At 42.7% G+C, this 25,252-nt stretch overlaps 1 protein-coding gene across 1 annotated transcript; it reads left to right on the top strand.

The window, feature by feature from the left end:
• Positions 1-471: 471 nt before the first annotated feature.
• On the top strand, positions 472-25,252 carry LOC127598113 (zinc finger protein 536-like; the record flags this gene model as incomplete). The annotated part of the gene is made up of 3 exons (XM_052061702.1): positions 472-2,083; positions 13,094-13,885; positions 24,680-25,252. Coding segments are annotated over 3 exons (2,640 nt in total), but the record flags the coding sequence as incomplete, so codon positions are not given.

Raw genomic sequence — 25,252 nt, 5'->3', positions numbered from 1 at the left:
GTGGTTGGACTTAATCAGCAGTTTCACAGTCTCCAATGTTAATGTAAAACCACAGGTATACTTAACACAGGATGAGAGGAGTTATAACCTACTTTGCTTCATTTGTTGACCTATTTGAAGTGCCTCACTGGTATTATACCGAAGCCATTTGAATGACTACTAATGAGTAGAAAGTCATCCTACTGACGTCAAACATAGGAGCTAAAAGATTCCACAGTGATCCGTATAGTCTTTGTTTAAAAAAGAAAAAAAAACATTTTTGCTTGTGAATGCTTTCTTTGTTTTGAATGCACTTAATGTTCTCTTTGTTCTCTCTTTAGGTCTGAGCTGCAACAAGCCGAGATTTCATCTGATCAGCATGAATCCACATCCTGTTTTAAACTGAATAAGTATAAGCAAGCCAGCACACAGTTCACTGCAGACCTTTCAAACACCCCTGACCACTAGTCTGTAACTTTATCCAGACACTGAAAGGACAGATTCATTAGGCCGCCCACCCGCCCAATTAGGAGCCAGATGGCGCTTCTGGCCAATCAAATCATGGATGCAAGAATTCTCAGCAGCATGAATGGGAGAGTTGAGCTCTCGCAGTTCTTGAGGGTCACAAATCAAAGCATTGTTACCCAGGTAAACTCTGTTCAGGATGACAATCGCAAGAACAGAAAGTATCCTTGTCCATTGTGTGGGAAGCGTTTCCGCTTTAACAGCATCCTTTCGCTTCACATGCGCACACACACCGGCGAAAAGCCCTTCAAGTGTCCCTACTGCGACCATCGAGCTGCACAGAAGGGCAACCTGAAGATACACCTTCGTACCCACAAGCAAGGCATTCTGGGTAAAGGCCGTGGACGCATTAGGGAGGAGAACAGATTGCTTCATGAGCTTGAGGAAAGGGCCATACTGAGGGACAGGCACATGCGAGCCGCTCATGTCGGCCCTCAGCAAACGTCTGTCATCACCCAACTCCAACAACCCCAACAGGCCCAGGCTCCAAACCAGTTCCTCAATAGCCAGCCCATAGCATCCATGTCCCCTAAAACCACCATGATCCACGATGAGAGCACCCAGCCCTCACCCACTGGGTTTCGTTGCTCATTCTGCAAGGGTAAGTTCAGAAAGCAGCAGGAACTCGAGCGTCACATCAGGATTCTGCACAAACCCTACAAATGCACCTTGTGTGAGTTTGCTGCCGCACAAGAGGAGGAGCTTATTGGCCACGTTGAGATGACACATATTACTACTGATTCAGGGCCAGGACATAAGCCCACGGTGGGGGCCAATGACAAGGGGAAGCCCGGTGGTGAATTTCCCTGTGATGTTTGTGGACAAACCTTTAGCCAGGCCTGGTTCCTTAAAGGTCACATGAGGAAACACAAGGACTCTTTTGAGCACTGCTGCCAAATTTGTGGGCGCCGCTTCAAAGAACCCTGGTTTCTCAAGAACCACATGAAGGTCCACTTGAATAAGCTGGCCTCAAAGGCTCATCTCCCCACTCAGCATGACACCTCTGTTAACATGAATCCTTTAACAGAAGATTATCAGAGCAACCTCTACTCGCAGTACATCTCCCGCATTCACAACAGGTTCCTCACATCTGAGAGAGGCGACCAGACCACAGATTACAGCCAGTTACTCGCAGCAGCGGGTGTTGACATCAAAGTCAGCGAGATGTTAGGTCGTGGGGTTTCCCCAAGTCTCGGCCTGCTCACTGATACGAAGAGCTCCTCTTTGTCGGGCTTGAATCACCTTAACCCTCCTTTGGGCACCACCAATCTGGACTATCTGCAGAAGTTCATCTCCAGCAGGGATGCAGTTAGCTACTCAGGCTGGCAGATCATGACACCCCCACAGCACATCTTGAAGCATAAGGATCAGGAGCATCAGCAGAGCTCCTCCTACCTGTCGGAACGACGCCTTACTGTGGATGACGGCAAAGTGGGCCTCGCCGACCAAGACCTCAACACAAGCAGCCGGCCCAGCAGCAAAGGCAGCCTGAGTCATCACGGGCCAACCGAGGTTGCCGCAGTGACTGGAAGTGCCCTTGAACGCCAACCGGAGTCTTCTTCTCCTACTTCAGCTATAGGTAAAATATTTTGGGAGGTACGATGCGGCTAGTAGTATGGTTTGTTTGAATGGAGAGGTTACTTGGCAGTGCCAGTGAGAGTGTAACAAATAATACATCAAAATCCATAAATGTAAAAAAATAATATGCACATCATTTATATACTGGACAACATCCACACTGCCACATTAACCTTCAGCCTATTATTCAGTTATTTTTTCCCATCGGAAACACGGCAAGTGCCCCAGGGAAAATTTTTCATTGGAGTAACCAGTGTGACAAATACCTCAATGGGGAGTAGCTGTGCGTGCGTCTGTCATTCTTTATCATACATAAACAGTCAACTTTGAATTTCTTTCACAGCATATAGCAAGCCAACAATATGGCCGAGATGCAATTGTTTTTCACAGTCAGGGTTTCCTGAAATAAAAATTCACATATGGCCGGAACAATGTCCATCACACTCATAATCAAGCAGGAACAATTCTAAGCAAAAAGCAACATTTTGCTGAGCTTAATTCCCTAGATCATGACATTTTCTTTTGTGTACTATTTCAGAGTTTACTCCCATCTCATGTACTGCTAACTAGCTAACAGCCAGTGATCAATTGGCACAGACAGTCGATGCCATATTGTATATTATGATCAATGGCATGCGGCACGGTGAATGATTGGTTAGCACGCCGGCCTCACGGTGCAGAGGTGCAGGGTTTGATTCCGGCTCCCGCCTGCCTTTGTGGAGTTTGCATGTCCTCCCCGTGCCAGCCTGGGTTTGCTCCGGGTACTCTGGTTTCCAAAAACATGCATGGCAGGTTAATGAGACACTCGAAATTGTCCCTAGGTGTGATCGTGAGCGCAAATGATTGTTCATCTATGTGTGCCCTGCGATTGGCTGGCAACCAATGGCAAGAAGGAGAGATACCGACGCTCGTTCCTACCGACTGCTGTCAGGCTGATGAATAAAAAATAACAATAATAATAATAATAATAATTAAATTATGTGAAGGAAAAATTGTAAATAGTACTGTGATTTATCCATTGTGTTCATATTGTATTTAATTGAAAGATGTTTGTTTTTTTTTCTCTTTCTCCTTTCTTCTTTCTACATACATTCTTGCTGCTGGAGGCTGTAAATTTCCCCAGTGTGGGACGAATAAAGGATATCTTATCTTATCTTATCAATACAGGGTCCCTGCCTGTTGCCCCAAGACAGCTGGGTTAGGCTCCAGCACACCCACGCCCCTCGTTAGAGTAAGCGGATCATTCAATCAAATCATATATAAAATGCACAATGACTCAAAAGTCTCTTAATTCTTCACGTTTTTAAATGTTACTTTTTGCTTAGGTTTGTTCCTGCCTGTATGATGACTGTGTTGGGCAAGATTAGTCTATTTGCGCATTTTATTTCACGAAACCATGACTGTGAAAAACAATTGCATCTCGGCCATATTGTTGGCTTGCTATATGGTGTGAAAGAAATTGAAAGTTGACTGTTCTTTACATAAAACAGATTAATTTAGAGTTTGCATTCACATTCATTGGTCATTCATTCTTTCAGTTTGCAGTCCATGTGAAAAAAAAATTGTGGGTGTAAGGGTCTACATCTACTTGAAAGTGGCAGAACGATTTTCCCCTCGGTATGAGGATGACCAAAGGGGTGGCCACAGAGTAAACCGGAGTGGTCTTGGCCACCCATGGCCACCCTGTAGCTCCGCTCCTGACACTTTTCTGAACTGTACAGTAATAGTGGATGATTGTTCACTGTAAAACAAGTGCAGTAAGATAACTGGCATCCAGGTTTTAGTTAACCACAAAAGTGTAAACCTCCTGTTCAAGGTGATAAGTGTGATGGAATCTTCCGTAGCTGGCGGTGCAAAAAAGGCAAAATCAGTGGATAAATAAACATTCATACTCACATTTAGTCTCCAATTAGCCTCACATGTTTTTGGAATATCGGTGGAAAGTCAACTATCAAACTAGGAAACAGCTGATTATTTGTTCGAACAAAATCTAATGTAGCGGTACATCCACCAAATGGATGTGAAGCGTCATTTGATGCGGCCTTGTCTGCAGAATGACAAGCCACGTCTGGCATGTGTTGCTTTGGCCTCGTTTCTTGTTTCATTCCAGAAATCAGTTTTCCCCCTCAATTCCTACCTTCCCAATGATCAAAAACATCTTATTGCAGTCATTGTTCAACGTACGAGATCGTCGTGGTGCTTCTGTTTAGCTACAAAAAGGGGAAATTAGAGACGGGTGTCAATATGATGGCAATGTACTGTGCGCCCTACACTATATGCATGATAATACAGTATAAATAAATACCTCTCAGACCATGTCAGTCAGAACTGAGCATTATCATCTTTGAAAAGGCGAGCTTTTTTTCTCCAGCACTCATTGAGGATCTCAATGTTGAGCAGTAAGCACAGTTGGAAAGGGATTTGACATTTACTGCTTTGATATTTTTATTTATTTAATTTTTGTGATTTGCCTTTTACAATTATTACAAATATTCAAAAACATGCAGATCAAAGAATGGAGAGATGAATTACATGCAATAAATGTCGAGAGCAGATTTTAAGTGCAGTTGTTTATGTGGTACATGTCATGCCTGTAGCCCTTACATCATATTTTAATGTCTCTGGCAAGTCCCCTAACTTCATGGAACATGAAGTACTGAATCACTTTAGCATGCCTTTCATATTTTCTCTGCTGTCTTTGTCTTCTTTTTTGCCGGTTTGAAAAGAAATCGTCAAATGACTGCATGTCATAATCTTCAATATATGTTGCCATTCTTCACACCTTATAGCAGCAGTGTGACAGGTATGGCTTTGTCTTCCTTCCCACTTAAGAGGAGGTGGATGTGGAATGCAGGGTCAGCGGGAGCACAGCAGATTTTACTGTCAGGCACAAGGACTTTGTCTTCTTTTTAAAAAGATAATGGCATCATAGGCATTGTAGGGATAATTAGTATCCTCTATTTTATATCTGTCACATCCTCAACCAATTGCCTCCGGGGGCACAAGATGTTAATGCATGCCATCTGGTGTTTTTAATGATTTGATATATACCACCCAGTGATTTTTATGATTTGATCTACCACCTGGTATTTTTATTGATAGTCTTCTGTTCCACCTGGTGGTTTGGATGATTTGGCTCTCTGGGTAAATGCCATTCTTGTCATGGCATCCTGCTAACACGCTATCATGGGCCTAAATTACTGCCATAACAGTTAAGAGAAGAGAGGACGCTGAAGCCATCTCGTGTTGTTTTCCCATCGGTTTGTCACTCCGGTTGTTGTCTACAAGTACCGGTAAGTAAAGTCCATCCAAGTCGGAGGTGCTCTTGTATGCCGTGCAGCAGAGATAAATGGATCAAGGCCTAATCTCATGAGATGTTTTGTTGACACATTGTGCACATATACAGTGCCGCTATCTGCATATTTTACATGGAATTGCGGGCATGTTTTTGGCTTAATCCATTTGTAGTTGTGCTTTTAAGGAACACTTTTAAGCATTGTTGTTTTCACTTCTCCCCTATCTCCAAGACCATATGCTGTCATTTGCAGAAAACCTTTATGATCGTTGGCTAGCTGAGGATTTGAGCGTACACACTGCGGGGATGGCACATTCAGCATCAGACTCTAATTTCAGTCAATATTAAGCATGGAAACTAATTCATTGTAAAGGTCAGGCGTCATTGCTTTAGTCAATGATGAATCCGGCGGTCTCTCTCTCTCTCTCTCTCTGCCTGTCTCCCCCCAACCCCTTTCCTCTCTGTTCTTAGTCCTGTGTAATGGTAGACTCACTCTGGGGGCTTAGCACCGCATTGTTTAGCTCTGACAATATATCCCTGAGACCTCTGCAGCTGCTCCCCGCGCTCACAATGACAGATTAATTAACACAATCACACACTGTTGGCCCGGGCTCAACACTCAGGTCTGCTACAGGACAGATAGGTAAATCCTACACATATGGCCAACACGCACCACTCAATGAGGCTTTAATAACAGGGGGATAAGTTTGTTCGGAGATGGTGGAGGTGTGGGGGCTGCTGTTACTGATCAAGCCTGCCTTTTTGGATGGTTGGACATCAAGCGAGAGGAGGAAGGAGGAAGTGAGAAAGTGTTTTCTAATTCAGGAGAGCGGAGATGCTGAGAAAGAATTACCAGTGCCAGATGTTCAGCTTGAGGAACATTGATTAGTCCAGAATTACTGGCTGCATTATTCATACTATAGCCTATGGTGGTCATGATGTTATTGATGTTCTCAATATGGAAGGCAAATATAGTACAGTCACGGCTGTCAGGGTGAGAGACAGCTTCTTTGTTTGATATGTTCAGATACTGCTCGGGATTTAGATTCCAAGCGACAAATAGCATCTTAAATTAGAAATCACAGTCTGCTTTCAATAGGAGGCAAATTACTTCGCTCAATATCTGATCAGGGCAGATTTGAGAATGCACATAGGAGAAACGACTCCGTTTAGGATGATAAACTAATGAAGGATGCATGCTTTAGGCTTGTGACCTACATTAGTCCAGCTTAGAGGAAATCATACCCCAAACAATCCTGAAATGCTCTGACACGTAATAATTAAGTAGTCCATTTAGTACTTTTAACCTCAAGGTCAGCGAGCAGACACTTTGTGATGATGTCCTCTTGCATGATCTCGGCTTAATTCTCTCTTTGTAAGTGTTCTCTTAAACTGTTACAATCAAGACGACCAAAACTAATAGTTGCCTTTAAAAACTCAACGATTTGACGGGTATACAAAGTACATGTCTGTCAAAGCATGCCGCCATGCACAATCTCACTTTTCCTTTAACTGCGCCTATTACCAGAGTCTCTTCTTTGTGATGGATGGCAGGAAAAGGTTAACGGTTACCCTTTACAGAACAGTAAACAAAATAGTTTAGAGTTACAGAGGACTGAATGTGAAAGGAACCATAAATTACTAGTACTATGAATAATTGATGATTCATTAAACAAAGTGAATAAAGGAACAGTCGTGTCTAAATGCCGCTTTTTAGTATTCCATCAGCTGCCACATACAAACCCCGATTCCAAATATAAGTTTGACTGCTCTGTAAAATGTCAATAAAATCGGAGTACACTGATTTGCAAATCTTTTTCAAAGTATATACGAGTGAATAAACTAAAAAGACCACATATTTAATGTTCAAATGATAAAGTATGTAGTCTTTTTTCATCTTGTTGAAAAAAGAAACCACTCATTTTGAATTTGATGTCTGCAAAACATTCCAAAACAGCTGGGACAGGGGCATGTTTACCACTATTACATCACATTTCCTTTTAACAACACTCAATAAGCGTTTGGGACCTGAGTAATTGTTGAAGCTCTGTATGTGAATTCTTTCTCATTCTTGCTTGATGTAAGACTTCTGTTTCTCAACTGTCCACAGTATCCGTTGTTGTATGTTGCACCTCATAATGTGCCTCACGTTTTCCGGTCTATGTGGGGGACAGGTCTGGACTGATGGCAGGCCATTGTAGTTCTCAGTCTCTTTTAGTACCAAGCTTAGAATGCTACCTGGCATGGTCTTGCAACGTTGCTTGAATGACAACATATGTTGCTCCAAAACCTGGATGATGCTTTCAGAATTATTGATGCCTTCGCAGATGTGCAAATTACTCATGCCATGGGCACTACTAACACAGCTCCATACCATCACAGATGTTGACTTTTAAACTTTGCGATCAAAACATTCAGGCTGTTCCTTTTAGCCTTTGGCCTGGACGACACAATTTGCTCGGTGGACTCATCAACAGCGCACTTTTCTGCTTTGCTTCAGTCCATCTCAGATTTTCGATCCTGGGTGTTGTTGATACTGTACTCTATATGGCTTTTGTTTTGCATGGCAGATATTTAACTTGCGTTGTTTTCTTTGTATAGATGAGACTGCACGTAACATTATAACATTTTAATGTACAAGCGCAGAAATAGCCATATAAAAAACGTAAATTGTATACCTTCCTACAGTCCAGCTTGGATGAACTTACTTTGCTGCAGTAAGTTACCTTTCTGGTTTTCTGGTCACTTTTATTAGTTTTTTCCTCTTTGGCATCATGGGTAGCCTTCTGTGCAGACATTACAAAAGAAAAAGAGAGAAACACTTTTACAGTAGGTCTTCAGAATTTATAAAGTTGTGTTAAAAAAATGTTGATTCCATTTTGGCGTATTTCAGGTTCCGGGGCATTTGACTCCAATACGTCTTAAGTTGCAGGCCATCATAGAGGGAACACACTCAAACTCTGTATGGATAAATCAGTAGTAGGTGTCAAAGCTACAGTATACATCTGTGAATTAATCACGGCAACTGCTGTACATGAATCATCCTTGCCTATGCTTTAGAATTACTTGAACGTCATGATCAACAATAGCAATGCTCCTACGTGACTGACTCATTATTTACTAATGACGTAAATATTGGTTTCATATTCCTCAGACTCTCAAGTGAACGGTTACAATAGTTACTTTCACAGTAATGTGATTACAACATGCGAGTCCAACTGTCAGCCTGTTTTTTTATTCGGGAAATACAGAAACTGTAATTCAGTGGTGTAGTGGAAGAAACTTTGTCTTTTTTTCTTTCTCTGTTCATAATAGCATTGTTTCATGCTGTCTATGAGAATGTTGGGTTATTAGGATAGTCTTCTTCATGAGCAAATGAATGAGGTTTTTCGTTATTTACGCCGCTCTGCTGCAACAATGTGTGTCTGCATTTTTATCAGATTTGAAAGGTGTTACTCTTTTTAATAAATGCCAGTCGGACTGGTTTAAGCAGCCAGATTACCTGTTGGCTTTCTGCACCTCAGCTGCACTTCTGTCATTTAATCCTCTTTTTAATTACTATTGCAGATATGAGACTGAAATTAAGCTCAAAATGCTTGTTTTCCTAGCATGCAGATAAAAAGATTTACCCGGGGAGTTTTGAACACCTGCCCTGAAATATTGTTTCTACTGTACCCTGAATGCCATGTGGCTTAATTGACTTGGAAACGTCCCAAATGCGTCATTGGCTATGTGGTCTAATTAATATTAATAATATATGCTATTATAAACATCAAAGAACATCTGGCGCCCCTGTTTTTCTCACCAGTCTGGCGTGCGACTCTCACTCTGTTTCATCTTAAACCAAACCAGCCACCATGAATAACTGTTTTGCATCTCAGGTGCTTGATTGCACGTATAGAAAGAGGCACACTATATACAATTTGATGTTGACAATATAACTGCCAAATGGCTGTGTAAGCATATACGATGCAAGGCTGTGATTGCATTGATGGGATTGTATGGGTATAAATCTTAAAGCCAATTTCCATATGAAATGAATCATTTGTCCAAGTCTGGTTGCTGGCTTCTTTTCGTTTTTTTTTTTTTTTTTTTTATCCAGGCTCCCTGCAGACTTTTATATATTTATTTACAGTTTTCCCTGCACATCCAGCAAGGTCAGATAATGCATATGCATCACTTGATTATATGCTCTGAGTCTGTGTTAGGCAAGAGAGGCGGCAGCTTGTAATGATGCAGTAATTGGAGTTTTGGTTGATAAATCTAAGCTCTGAAATGACTCCCCTCACATATTGTGAAGCTCGACAGTGTAAGTAAATCTCCAAGTGATTAAGTTAGCATGAACCAGGCAATCACAAAGATGGCAGCCATCCAGACGAAGAGCAAAAAGCAGCAGAATCTTCACTCTTGATGTTGTTTTACCGCTCTCATGTAGGTTGGCAAATGGTTTCAGGATGCTGAAAGATGAGGTTAGATTTGTGTTTTTTTGCATTTGGAGCTGACCGGCAATGTCATCGTAATTTAAACCGCAGAGTAATTGAGATGTATAGAGAGCATCTGAAAGAGTTCCATTAAGCAGTTTGGATTTTTTTTCTCTCTCTCTCTCGCTCTCTTACTGGAGACATAAGGGTGTGGCGCTTTTAAAGCCACTTTCTCGCTCATGCACAACCATGATGATGGTCGCTGTGCACATTTCATGGAGACTGACACCAAGCTAGATGCAAACACGCCCATATTCATCCTGTACATATACGGTAGGGAGGTCATCTGCACATTGCAAGATGATATCTGTATGGAGAATTCTTGTTGCCATTTTACACGAGAGAAGTTTTTGCCTCTCAGGTTATATGTATGATACATGTACGGTGTCTTTTATAAGGTAATCCAACGCCACTTCTGGAGACATACTGAAATCGACAGCCACAATAATAAAAACACAGACGGACTGCTTTACAAACACATCCAAAATCCGATGAAATTCACTTCAAGAGCTGCAATAAATACAATTCATTTACACACATACAATATAGGGATGTGAATCTCAGCACTGAGGACGATTCGATACACATCTCGATGCACTACCAGCGATGCGATACTTAAACGATACATGGAATTTTCTGGCGACACGATTAGATACGTTTCACCGTCTTCACGATGTGATTTAGTTCAAATCAATGCGATCCGATACGATATAGCACAATTTGTTGTGATATTGTGTGTGCAATTAAACATGATGCAAATACGCAAAGAAAAAAAGTTAAGAAAAAGATGGAATTCAGTATGCTTTTGCAAAAAGTAGACCACTTTATTCCTTATAAATAGTAGAACGTGTAAAACAACTTATTTAAGCCCTTTCACAATTGGGTTTTGTGCAAAGAAAATGTAAACAATTTGGCACCTGAGACTCACAGCTGTTGCTGTAGTGTAAACACAAACTACTCACTGAGTGTCTTAAATGAAATATCCATCTCCATAGGACAGAAAAAAAAATACAATCGAAACAATGTGGCAGTCACAGCCTCAAAGCTGCTGTGTGTATTGTAGCGTACACAGACCACTCTCACTGAGTGTCAAAATGAAATGTCCAAAAGAGTCATCCCACATATAGTTTTTCCTTGCGCGGTCACAGTGAGCTGCAAGGGGACCCCCAAAATAAGAGGCGATTTTTTTTCTGATCCTGACCTGGTTTGCCAAGAGTTTCTCCGGTGTCCAACGAGGAACTGGACGGAGAGGCGGGGGAGGGAGCGGGAAATTTGTCGGTGATCTGGTGCCATCGTTTTAAGTGGTCTGCATATTTGTGGTGCTGCCGTTGTATGGCTTCGTAGTGCGACTTTCTTTGCAAATTACGGAGCTTTTATCAATCTTTCCGTCTTTCTTTTCGAAGCCGTAGTATTTCCAAACATAAGATCTGAATGTTGCGGAAGCATTAAATACAGTAGTTTCCTCGCTGCTGCTTGCGCGAACTTCCGCAGTGTTTCGCTACTTGTGTACTGGACTGTATGTGACGCACGGTCGGCTACCGTCCGTATTCAACACAAAACGCAAAACAATGATGGTGCATTCGTTGCGCCTAGGAAAGGGCAGATAGGTGACGTTTAACATGAATAAAACGGCGCTTGAATCGGATTTTACCGATACCACCAATGCATCATGATGAATCTCGATTTCACCCGTCAATCGCGTCGTACCCAGTGAATGAGCCGATGCACTCGCATCGCGCACGTGCGCATCGATGAATCGATTAATATCGATTATTTTCCACACCCTTAATACAATAATATATTGTTAGCTTTTACCGACACAGAGAGAACTGCTCCATTTTACAATAAGTTATTGTGGTTGTCCAAAGTAGTTTTCAGTGGTGCGAAACTGTACCGTATCACGCTGAGTGTGCCGTTTCTTCTCATTTGGCTACCTTAGTTAAGCTCCGCGAAAGAGTCACAGTTGTACCCCTGCCAAGGTGTCAATCAAAATTAATTCCAGAATATATTATCCATCTGGAATTAGATTGTGTGAGGTGTACCTAATGTCTCCGGGTCTGTGAGCGTGTATATGCACAGTACAAAGAGGAACGACTTTTGCTCAAGGACGGTGATATTTTATGGATTTCTACATTGCAAACATAAAAAAGAGAATCCCTCGTTTTACTACCGTTCACTGCACGATTGTAGTTTTTCTATTAAAGTTGGAAACAAAGTCGAGTGCCGACTTCAGATCATTAGATCTAGAGAATTACCTCAGGGTCACATCTCGAGGTGTATGAAATTGATATTTCTCTGGCGGGGATGAATCACTGTTGTAACTCAGATATTAGTCCATTAAAGAAGAACAATAAGGCATCAATATGCATGGAATTAAATTAATGGTGGTGGGTTTATCTGACTATCCCAGACGCATCCCTAAAAGACACAGCATAATGTATGGCCTGACCTTCAAATGCCAAGAGAGTGTTGGGCAATAAACTGCCAATATTTGTGGCTTAATGGCGTTGCATGACTTTTACTGTAATTGGAATGGCAGCGAAACAGCTGGGCTGTTTAAAGACAGTATGAGGCCGCCGATCTCTTATTCAAAACGGTCGCAGGGAAGTGTGTTTAACCCTGGAGGGTGTTTCTGGGACCACTATGAGGATTACTCTGTAGGTAAACACAAGAAGCAGACATTATGACATTCATTTCGGATAATTAAAGCGCGGGGAGGATTAAAGCTTAAAAGGAAAAAGGCGAGAAATCAATCCCTCCTTCTCTATATTAATAAACATTTTGGAAGTGAAATGCAAAAATAAATTGGGTGCTAGTACATTGTGGTTAATCAGAGCCCGTCACATGACTGTGAAACCTATTTCCTGCCTTTCATAGAACAGGGCTCCCTCTCGCTTTCGCTGTGTCTACAAGCGACACGCACTTTTGGATGTTTTACAATTTCACTCTTTTATTATTTCTGGAGGAATCTTGTTTAGTGTTAACATCTTTGGGTGTATTTATTGCACTCGGTGGTGGCATCCATACTGTAAAATGATGGATCACCGGAGCTGAAAGCTGATTACAAGCATGATTTACTGTGGGGCACCGCTTAAATCATTCAACTCAGCCCGGTGTGGGATTGTCGCATTTTTCATACTGGGAACAGTCGTTGCCACATGTGCCTTTCTTGGAACAAACTGCTTGCTATGCACACGCAATCTGATTATGTGTTTGCTGCTCTTGTGTGCATTAGGTGACAATGTCTACAAGTGTCCACCCTCCTGTGACTACCCCGCCGTTGCTTTCCAGCTAGACCGCTACCACTTCCCATCTTGGCAGAACAGCAGGGATCTGTCCTCTCCACTGCAGGCCACCAGCAGCAGAAGCTCCAGCCCCAACCCAAAGCCGCGACCCCGGTCCAGGGAGGTCTGGAGCCCCGTGAGCACTCACTTCCTTTCCCCAGACAGAGAAAATGCCCTGCTGGTCCCTGACAAGAATCCTGATAGTCCTTCTTCTGTTCACACCAACAAATCTCAGTATGAGCCTTTAGACTTGTCCGTTTCCTCTCATTCCACCGTGTCTCCTGCTCTGCTGGTCCAAATGTCTGGCGTCTTCAACAATGGGCTAAATCCACTTCAAAATTACTCGACCGAACTTGACGTGAAACCGGCGTACAAGTGTGATCTTGTGGGAATAAAAGCAGGTGTGGACAAACAGGATATAGGGTCAACAGGCCTAAGCGTTGGCGGTCAAGATGAAAAATCAAGCATTGAAGAAGAGCTGGATGAAGCAAATGAAGATGCAATTGAGTGGAAAATGTTGAAAGATGCCGGTCAGGCTGACGTCTTGGGGAAGAAGCATGACGAGATGGTCCCTTGGGCTTCAGCGGAATCAAACATGTCCTCACCTGAGAACCAGCCTCCAGATCAGATCAACACCAATCAGCAAGCTGGCTTGCTCTCGATCCTCAGAGCCCAGAAGAACCGAACTGGCACTCATAGGACCACCCTGAACGACGGGGGCGGCGTTAATAATGTAGCATCAGGTAAGCATGTCATCTCTGTTGGATTTGTGCTTTCCAACCCAACCAATGTGTCATGGCACAGTAGATTATGTATCCAATTGCACTTAATTGATCTGAAATTTGACACTGGTCAGGAGCAGATTTTAATCAGACATGGCTACATGCATCCCAAAATATATTTTTCATTTCAAAAATATTTCACATTTTCAAAAATGTACTTTTTACCCCCTAGCACTTGAGGTTTACTGTGAGTGTGAATGAATGTGTGTTTGTGTGTGTGTGTGTGCGTGTGAGCTCGTGTGTGTGTGTATGTGTGTGTGTGTGCGTGTGTGTGTGTGTATGTGCGTGTGTGCGTGTGTGTGCGTGTGTGTGTGTGTGTGTGTATTGCTGGTGTCGAGGCAAAACCTCATCTCTGACAATTTAAGTCAGTCCACACATGTAGGTGTAATTTTTACAAATTATTGACCAATCTAAAGTGTCGAAAATTACTTCCTCTCTTTGACGATGCAATGCTTATGGCTGAACATGTCGTTTTTGAGGTCTCCTGAAAAGTGATGATTTTGGAGGTATGAGGATCCCGACACCAACCATATGGACCCGGCAAGTGGCCGACAATCTGTCCTGTTCACACCAAAATTAAGTCTGATGGGACAGGCTCCAGCACACCTGTAACACTGTGCAGCACGGTGGTCGAGTGGTTAGCACGTAGGCCTCACAACGCAAATGCAAGGTTGGAGTCCGGCTCCTGCCTTCCTGTGTGGAGATTGGGGTCTACCCCACCTACTGTCCGAAGACAGTAGCATACCCGCGACACGATGAAAATGGATGGCTAAAAAGTATGTATTTGAGAACAAGCTCATATTTCCTGAGCTAGTTGAAATCCTTAAAATCTTTCTTGAAGATTTGAATGCAAGTGAGTCATTTCAACACATTTAATGGAACTGATAACATTAAATAGTTTACTATTTCGTCCTGTTTTATTACTCACATCTTTGTGACGGCAGGCATCTGACGTGTCACAAAGCACCAAGTTTGTTACTTTTTTGGTCACCTTTTTCTAAATCAACTCTGCACATGCTAAGAAGGGAGACGTCTCCTAGTCCATTGCACGAGGAGCAGCACTCAAAGTGACCAAGATAGATTAAAGCATTTCATTATGTTTTTAATTGAGTGAACGAAGACTAAAAACAATGACAATTGCTTTGAATCAAAGAAGACTATTAACCAGTTTGAGACGTTTGGGGGCCCCTGAAAATTTGGACGCCTGTGTTTGCCTGATGGTAAGTCTACCACTGATTCCAACGAGTATTGTGACAGACTGAACAATTATGTAGTTTTCCACAAGATGGCAACTAATCTGTGAATTGCCTTTTTCTGACATCTTTGTTTGGTGCAGTGCGATTTTATTTTTTTCTCATATAAAATATGTACTTTGTTCTATGAAAGTTGGGAAACAATGTCACACCATTACCAGTGCTGGCCTGAATATTAGAAGGTTGATACTGCCGCCTAGTGGGCAAATAACTTCTTTATCTGCAGTATTTGATTTCAGGAACACTGTAGAACTGCCTGGGGCTTTTGATCAAGTACATCAAGCTTCCTGGAAACTGCCGGCAAATGTGTTGCATTGTTTGTTACAAAACGCTCCATAACACTGCTAGCTTTTCACCTCCCAAAAAAGAATATGGCAGCCACTAGTGTGAAAAGGAAGTGTGTGTGTGTGTGTGTGTGTGTGCGTGTGTGTGTGTGTGTGTGTGTGTGTGTGTGTGTGTGTGTGTGTGTGTGTGTGTGTGCGTGTGTGTGTGCGTGTATGCACGCGTGTGTGTGCGCGCGCGTGTATGTGCGTGTGTGTATCAGTCACGTCAGTTGAAAATAACGCACCTCACAGATTGAGTTTCCTCCTTTTTTCTCCCGTGTGAAACTTCTAACTTATCAGAGCTAAGACTCAGGTGTGCCACACTGATTACCTCCACGCTTAAAGGAGTGATATAATCTCCTTGTGTGATAGGTTACAAATGGCCCAAGCCAATTGAGCCCCCCTCCCCATAGAGAGTCTTAAAGCTCTTGTGCTGGTGCGATACGCTTGCTGAGTGCAGATTTAATAATACTGTCTCTCAGGAGAGGGGATCCAACAGCTGGGGTCTTTGATATGCATGTATTATGAGTGCAACATGATACACCTTCACTCCTCCCCACCTCCTTTTTATTCCAAAACCCAATATGTTCACGTGAAAGACGGGAAAGTGCCTGTCAACTCCATTAGGGATTCACATCTGTTCCCTTTCTTTATGATTCGAATAGCAACTTGTAGTTTTGTGTCATCCCGCACAGATGGTTATTATAATGTGGGCAAAAGGCATGTCTCCCCTTCCGCGCCTCTTCCTAGTTGTCACACTGTCATAATTGTACCTAATGCCATTTACATTTCAAAATGAAGCAAAATGCGACTAACTCTGAGTTGTCATGTTTAAAATAGATGTATGGATGGATAAAAGTATTCGGACATCTGGCCTTTTAGCTTTAAAAAAGCACAACATGTCTACCCCGATGCAGCTACATAGTACTTTGTGCGTACAATAGATCTTTGGTCACCAACTGGTTTGTTGTTTTAGTAATGCGTTGTGTCATAAAACACAAGTGTCACTCAATAGCCTCAAGTATTCCGTTTGTGCCTTCTCTGTTTGTTAATTATCAGGCTATTTTCTGGCTCATGCAGAGTCACAACGAGACATTTGATGCTTAAACTCAAATGTAAACATACCATCACGCATGCTTTCAATGTAAAAGTGGCGACAGGAGAATTAGAGGTGGAGTGTAATGGCAGTTAACTCATTCAATGTCAGCCATTTTCACTGGAGAAACCCCCTCAATCCCAGCGTTTTACTGGATTTTGACTGATCTTGCAAAGCCCACAGAATATTTCTAATACTATATAAACATGGAGCCTAGAAAAATAAACTTTGGACTCTCTTCTTTCAGCAGAAAAAAATGTTTCTATATTCTTCCATTCTTCAGCAATCGTCATTACAAAATGGCTAAGTTCCATGAAAATGGTGATTCCTGGGCAAAAAAATTGAGAAAAAGAGCTTTTTGTAAAAGCATGCATTTCAAGCACGTGAGGCACTACTGCCACCTACCGGTCGCTTTTTTACATGATTTACAACGCAAACGACTTATTCTCATTCACAGATTGCATCACAGACCCTCCTCCTCTCTATGACGCAAAAAGACTTAGAAGAATGAGTGCGTCCTTGGTAGGTGGGGCCTAATTTTAAAATGACGTATAAATACGTCTTGTGGAATGAAAGAGTAAATACTCCAGTATTTGAGTCCACTTTAAAAATTGGAGCCCTGTGGGGGGTTTGACAGGTATCCACTGGTCACTTCTTCCACATCAAACTTGCACGCGCTTTGTGGGTCTTACCACAAAGAATTATACTTCACAGGGAACCCAGTGTCAAATCACAGGGTGATCATTTAATCAAGAAGTGTGTTGCAATGCTTTTGCCCATATTCTGACGCACGGCAGTCAGCTCCTGGTAGGGATTGTTTCAAACATTCCTCAGTATTCAGCAGATTGATTTTGTCTCATGAAGCAGATGTCAGAGCCACAATTAGGTGGCGTCTGTCAAATGGGACATTGAGACAGATGAGTGACATTGAGAGTGTGCAGGGTGTCCTCCAAAAGTTAGCAAAGCAGGTGGCCCAGCAGGCTGTCCTGTCTGCGGCATTGACCAGGTGGCTTTGTCATGGGGCTGTCTCCCGTTTGCCCCCATCCTTTGCGCACTGGATGGCATGTCGAGTGGCACGCTGACATATTGCCGGGCACACTGGACATGGAGTGATGCGTTTGCGCGGACAGCTCGGGTCGGCTCCAACGTGCCAACAGTGGTAATTGGCCAGATGGTGACCTCTGTTTGAACCTGTCTGCATGCTCATTAGTTTCACACGGAACAGAACCCCCTCCCTTATGTTTTTCTCTGCGATGCTTTCATTTGTCCACGAGATGGTACCATTTAACATGCTAAAAATTCACTGACTTCGAAAGCGTGCGATCATATTTCAAAGGCTCAATAGGAGAAAGTGTTTTCATAACGTGATGCCCTTGGATAACTTTGAAGCAGTTGACAAATGAACTGATAAAGCCCGGCCTCTCGCAGTGAATATGAGAAGATCTATACAGAAATGATTAAGAATGGAGAGAAAGAAAAGGCTCCCCGTATGAAAGGGATGAGTCATTATCTCATTGTCTGACCTCTGTGTTCCCTCAGTGGAGGGAGAAAGAGAAAAGGAGCGAGAAAGATGGCAGTAGATGGAGATAGATGGAGCGACAGCGAGGTGAAAGAGGAGTAAGCGGCGGTGCGCCTGCCTCCACGAGCAGATGTCGTCCGAGGGCAGCGAGAGGGCAACGCGGCCCTCTTTTGTGCCGTGCCTCTCCTCATAGAGATAATGAAGGGTGGAGTGCTGGGAAGGATGTGCAGTCATCACTCACTGTCTGTGTGCCATCAGAGCTCAGCACTGTGTCATCCGTCACCATTCAGCTCCTCTGGCCCCCGTCGGCCCCGCCACTGTCATCATGGTCATTATCTCAGACACAAACACACACTCGCACGCACACACGCAGAAATGTGCACTTGGTGCTGAGGCAGGTCATGATAACGCTTTTATCATTTTTGTTCTGCTGCCGATTCAATATTGCATGAGTCTCATCACCATCACCGATGTAGCTGCCCACCCCACATATGTCTTTAAAAATTCAGGAAAAAACATCACTCAGCTTGAGTTACAAGATGACAAGATTACAATTTAAAAGATGACTCTTAATAATATTGCTGTGCATTGGCTGTGTGTAAAAGGCTCATTTCACTCATTTTTTTGTGCGCTAGTGTAATGCAAATGACAAATTATACATTGCGCTAAACAATGCCCCAAATAAAATCGATGTTTTAGAGCACAGATTTTCATAGTGGTCGAAGTCTGAAAGTAACATATTTGAAGAGGTCATTGCCATGGACAAAACAGTTATTCCATTAACTACTGTAAGGCTTCCAAAGTGTCATGAATCTAAAGAATGGCAACCTAGGTGCTAATGCTTTTTTGTTTTTTTAAAACATGTTTTTTTGCTAATTATTATCGATACTGAAGGGTCGAACAGGCCCCCACAAACACAGAAATGAAAAACATAACACATTTTCATTCTTGCCATGTTTTCTGGAATTTCAACCTAAATCTTTTTCAGGCTTGTTTGCCGAGAAAACACACACACACACACGCACACACACACACTTTATTTATTACAATTTACTCAATTTATTTTATCAAGTGGTTGCCCAAAATATAATCATCTGCATCCAGATCCTCTTGTCTTGTTGTCTGGTTGAGAGGGAGGAAATTTCATCTGTGCTGTATGTTGCACATACAGCGCATTTGACAATAAAGTTGTGCTTGACCTGACTTGACTTGAATTGACTTGATTTTGCACCTACTTAAGGAAATCAATTTGAGGAAATGCAACAAAACCCCTTTTCAGCATCACAAATGTATAAAAGTACAAAAGGACAATAAATATAAATACAATTAAAAAATGTAGACATCCACATTAAAAACACATGCCGAAGTTTGTAAAGCATTGAAGGGATTCACACGTGAATTAATGCAAGCAAATAAACAGAATCACCTGGAGGCAAATGTTTTTCAAAATCACTCAATATTCTTTTAAAAGCATCCACTGAAATCTATTGTTTAAGTTTGATGTTTAGTAATTGTTTTTAATCACCTTTTACAATGAAAACATATCCTTCAGGATAAAATCTTTTGGATAAGATTGAGTTTAACCAAAGACAGACTTGTACATGAGCACATGCTAGGGCAGGGGTAGGGAACTCAGGTTCCTCAAGAGCCAAATCCTGCCTGTTTTAGATGCCTCCTTACTTCAACACACCCGATTCAACCATCTGAGCTCATCAACAAGCTCTGGAAAAGCCTTAAATGATCATGATCAATTAAATCAGGTGTGTTGGAGATCGTAAAAAGGCAGGATATGGTTCTCAAGTAACCGGAGTTCCCTACCCCTGTGCTAGGAATCAGTCTGCAAGTGGACAAAGGAACGCATCCAACACAAATGACCAAATCACTGCGATGAGTTAAGGCTTTAATATTTTGTCATGAACTTCAGTGCCACATGATACACTACGAGGGATTATGTCATTTAAAATACTGGAGTGTGTTGTGTCTTGTTACTTGCTTCAGTTGAAATGCAATTTTCCCCATAATATAGCCTACCGTCTTCTCCCAAATCAGCATTGTTCCCCCCAGACCCCCCTCCTCCTCCTACTATTGGCATATCATCTCTCTTTCTGTCAGCACCTCACAGTCCCTCCTTTCTCATTTCCCCTCCAATCCATTTGTGCCTGTGCATGGCCATGTAAAGGGACAGGATCATGCGGTGTGTGTACATTGCGCGGCATAGTGTATGTGGTCAGTTTGAAAGCGGTGGTGAAAAGCAACCTCTGAATAGAGGATCATGTGGTGGAGAGATGGATGGCTCCGATCCCACTGCTGTCTCCTCTAATTGTAAAATATTAGTTACATTAGACTCTGGTCTGTGATTAATGGAACTTATTTGGATGTTGCCCTCTCCTGGACCTCCCCTCTTCTCCTTTGGGAGTGGGGAGGAAGACCAGCGGCTCCGGTAAGAAGAGGGGGGACAGCAAGAATGAAAGACAAGCGGGGCCTAATGTAGGCGTGAGACCTTTTTGACTCGTTTTAACCTGCCTTTATGAGAGCATCGGTTTTTAAATTTTTTGATTTTACACCACTGTGTCTGGATTTAAATCAAGACTGTAGACAGATTAAACTATAAAAAATGTGTGTGTGGGGGGGGGGCTATTTTTTATGTCACATTTTATTTATTTTCCATTGTCATTGACTTTCGTTTCAAAAGTGAGCTCAGCAGTCAACGTTCAATTATTATTTAAAGCCCCCTTCTTTCCCATTGTACACTTCACACACACAAAACCTTGTACGCCACTCTGATGACATTCACATGTGTCAGGACTTATCCTCTTCTGACGTGTGCGCGTGTGTGTGTGTGTGTGTGTGTGTCCTTTATTGGCCATCCGGTTATTATACACTAGCAGATGGAGCATTACCTTTTATTGCACACACCTTCTGTGAGTTTTCCCAAATTTCCCCCTCAAAACACATTTTTATGTAGATGCAGGGCCAGTATCCAGTTTCCCGCAGCTGTCCGAGCTCTGATGATGAATGTGATCGAAAGGAAAAAGGGAGGAAGAGGCAAGTGAAGGGGGAGGGAGGAAGAATGTGAAAAAGGCTTGAGACGGCCCTCGGATTTTGGGAAGTGATGTCGAATGACATCAGCACATAACAGTTTACTGTAATCGTGAATCACTGAGAAACACATTGATGTGCGAGACAGACAGGAAAAAAGAAAGTCATTTCATGAGCTAACTTGTCCCGAATAGCACTGCAGTGAGGAAGGACACGTGTCCATCAAAGCACAAAGGTAAAGAAGTCATTCATTTAATCCCATCGCCACCTTCAGACTTTGGCGTCAAGCTAGTGTTTGCTGTACATTAAGGTCAGACGAACGCATGGAAGTGATTAACTGCAATGCACTGTTGTTTGTGTGGTTAAAGTGAACCACATCAAGAGGAGTGACTGAAGTTAAGTTGCACGGGAAAGACAGGAAGTTTTGACATTCCTTCCCTCTCTCAGCTACAGACGTCTGTCATTCCTCAACTCAACACTTGTGTTTAAATGTGTGTGTGCGTGCGCGCGTGTGTGTTTATTTATCTCAGTGTGTGTGTATGGTGCGTATATTTGTAGCAAGCAGGAAATGGGTGACAATGGATTAGAGAGGGTTGCATATCTAAAGTTCAAAATCAGCTCAAGCCTCCGCTTGACAACCAAAGGAATTACTCAGAAATGGTCTTTACAACAAAACCCTGACTAAACATAATTCAATAATTGTCTTATAAATGTAATAATACAATACTCTGTATTAAATAATAAACAATAAACATGCATCAACTCAGCTCAACTGTATTTATAGAGTACTTTCAAACAGCAATTTGGAGCACTTTAACATATGCAATAAACATCCATTCATACGTCAATTTTCTTTCGCGCTCATACTCGGTTTGAAGATGAACTGGTTCCTACCCATTTAACTTTTAGGCAAGAGATCGGCGACTCCCTGGACTGGTTGCGAACGATACATTAAATGAATAATAACAAATGATAATGAACAAAAACAATGAGTATGGCACGGTGTAATAGTGGTTAGCACACATGCCTCGCAGTTCAGAGGTTGTAATTCTTGAAGACTCTAAATTGTTTGTAGGTATGAACTGAATATGGATGCTTGTTTTTTCTATATGTGCCCTGTGACTGTCTGCCGACCTCAACTCAACTCAACTCAACTCAACTAAACTGTATTTATAGCCTAGTTCAAGGTGAACCCCGCCTCTCACCAGAAATCAGATAGGATAGGCTCCTGCCCACCCCTAGTGTGGTAAGCGGTGTAGAAAATAGGCTAGGGATTTTCTACCCACCATTGACTCCTCATTCACTAATTGATGACGCAGCATCAGGAGCAAGTGGGGGTTCAGTATCTTACGAAAAGACATGGATACAAGGGCAAGGTATTGAACCCACGACCACCAAGCCATGCTGCCCCAGGTGGATGTATGAATGGAGAAAAAAGGTCTCAAGTGTCATCTGCATGAGTCTAAAATTAGACAGCATATCCTGATCATGGCCAGGTTTCTGAAGCAGGGGCTGCACTACAGCATGTTTAAAATGTGTGTGTGCGTGTGTGTGTAGGGGCTTCCTTCAAGAAGTGAGGAGAAAGAGTCATAAGGGGACCCGGACGCCTTCAAGTCAAGTCAAGCTTTGTTGTCAAATATGCTCTATGTTCATTTGGCAAACCACATTCTCGAAAAAAAAAACGCCTCAAAAGAATTGCGGAACAAAGAATGTGGAAACGGGTCAAATGTGATATTCGAAACGAGAGCCCTAGCTGTAGCACTCTATTGCACATTTCAGAGGATGAGTCTGTGCAAATAGGTTGAAGTGCAGAGTCGATAGTTTTGACATGGATCGTGACGATTTGCCTTAATACACCTTGACAAGTGTTCTCTTTTGGACTCGTTTCGCTTTAATAGCAATGCAGGCGGTCTTTTAGGATTTGAGAAGAAACCTGCAGCCTGTCTTTTTTTTCCAACTGCGTTCAATTTTGTCGCATAATTGTTTAGCTGCACGAGTACCCTCGTTAAACTGGGGCTCGAGTCTTACTCTTGGCCACATCATTTTTCAGGGAGCCACAGAATCCAATATATTACAGAAAGGGGGAACATAGAGCTGATCAAAGGCATCAGAGAAGCGACTTGCAGTCGTGATCGGAAATCACATTGATCAACACTTTCAAAGTTGAGACCGTCTAAAAGCAAGCACACGATCCAAGAGCTTGTAGCGACACCACTCGAGTGAAGCGCGACTCAGCAGTCGATAGTCCGCTCTATCTGCTGCGCGTGCGTCAGCGCGAACATGTATGCACGCGCGCGTCTTTTGGCTTCAACCAATTAGTGCTGACACAACGGACGTAACGCATCAAAGAGCTTTGATTTACGACAACAGCTAAGCTAGCTTAGCCATGACAACCAAAATCTCTTGAAGCTCTTGCTTTGTGAATGGGGCCAGACATGCTCTACTCCAGGTAGAGGACCCCAAAAAGCAGGGAGGCAGGAGGAGCAAGGTGGACTGAGCAAAATATATGAACAAAAAGTGCTTGCAGGACTACACTGGAAAAACTAACTCAATACTAATACTAATACAAACAAACTCCTGAAAACCACAGGAAACCAAAGTAACAAAAACCTATGACAGAAACAAAAGACAGGGGGCAGGCACGCACGCGCGCACACACACACATTGATCCAACAAAGACTGATAGAACCCAGGGAACTAAATACAAGCAGAGTGACGAGACAACGAGAAACACCTGGACAAGAAACAACGGGTCGAGGGAGCTGATTGGTTAAACACAAGGGACCCGCACGACGAAAACAGGCGGAGAAAAAAAGGCCATGAGGGAACAAAACCAAACATAATCGAAACAAAAACGTAACAACAGCCCCACCAACTTCAAAGGAGTTGATTTGCAAGACTGCGGCCAGAAAAAAATCTTTCGTACCTGGCAAGGGTTTAGCATAGGTGTCAAACTCAGGTTCTGGAGGGCCGCTGCCGTGCATGTTTTATCCAAGTCTACGTGTTGCAACACACCTGATTCAAATGATCAAATCACCAGCAAGCTCTGCGCAAGCCTGACATTGAACCTGTTCATTTGAATCAGGTGTGTTGCAACAGGGAGACTTGGAAAACATGCAGGACAGCGGCCCTCCACGACCTGAGTTTGACACCTATGGTTAGACAGAATGTCTTTATTATATTTCTAAAATGAGGTGAGAACACCGTTTGTCCAACATCCTTTTGCAGGGCAAGGCAACAGACTACACTGACCGGCCACAATATCAGGTATATCTGCACAGTCAAATGAAATCCATTGCAAGCTATGTGTCAAATTCTGCCTTTACAAAAGACAATGCCACTCAGATGCGTTTGACACTGCCAGACAGGGTTATACTAAGCATGTTTGTTATTGTGAGCGCGCAACTGTACTGCACCACACTGTAGCCTGCTTCGATTTACCAAGTATTTTGTTGACTTCTCCGACATAGCTTCCAGACAAAACTGTGGATTAATTTGTCCAACCTTCTTCTTTCCCCTTCCCAGCTCGGAAGCCATTCCCGTGCAAGTATTGCCCCTACAGTGCCTCCCAGAAGGGCAACCTGAAGACGCACGTCATCTGCGTCCACCGAAAGCCCTTTGATAACAGCCTGTACCCCGACCGCCGTCTCCGCCGCTCGCACACGCCGCATCGGCTGTCCAGATCGCCACCGAATATTGCGGAAAACAATCGGGCTGTGGGGAAAGAGTCGATCAACAACGCATCGCTTTATGGGACTTGATGTTGTTGTCATGGAAACCACTGATACAGACAGTTACGATTATGGCTTTGCTAAGAACGAACGAGACGTTAACTTTAAAGGAGAGATTATGCACTTTCTTATGTTCTGTAATAATATAACACATTTGGGTGTTCACACACAAAGTACTAAACAACTGTTCTTTATTTTCTTTCCTCCTTTGTGGTTCCTTCAGACAGATCCCGTTGAACAGCAAATGTTTATGTACATTCCAGTGTTTCTTGAAGATCCACAGTAAGTATTTATCTGTAGCAATGACGTTGCATAGAATGATAATAATAATAAAGTCCACTGTGATGTGAAAGTGTAACAATAAGAA

Source organism: Hippocampus zosterae, chromosome 3, assembly GCF_025434085.1.
Source record: "Hippocampus zosterae strain Florida chromosome 3, ASM2543408v3, whole genome shotgun sequence".
Lineage (NCBI taxonomy): Eukaryota > Metazoa > Chordata > Actinopteri > Syngnathiformes > Syngnathidae > Hippocampus > Hippocampus zosterae.
This window is presented reverse-complemented; position numbering and strand designations above follow the sequence as displayed.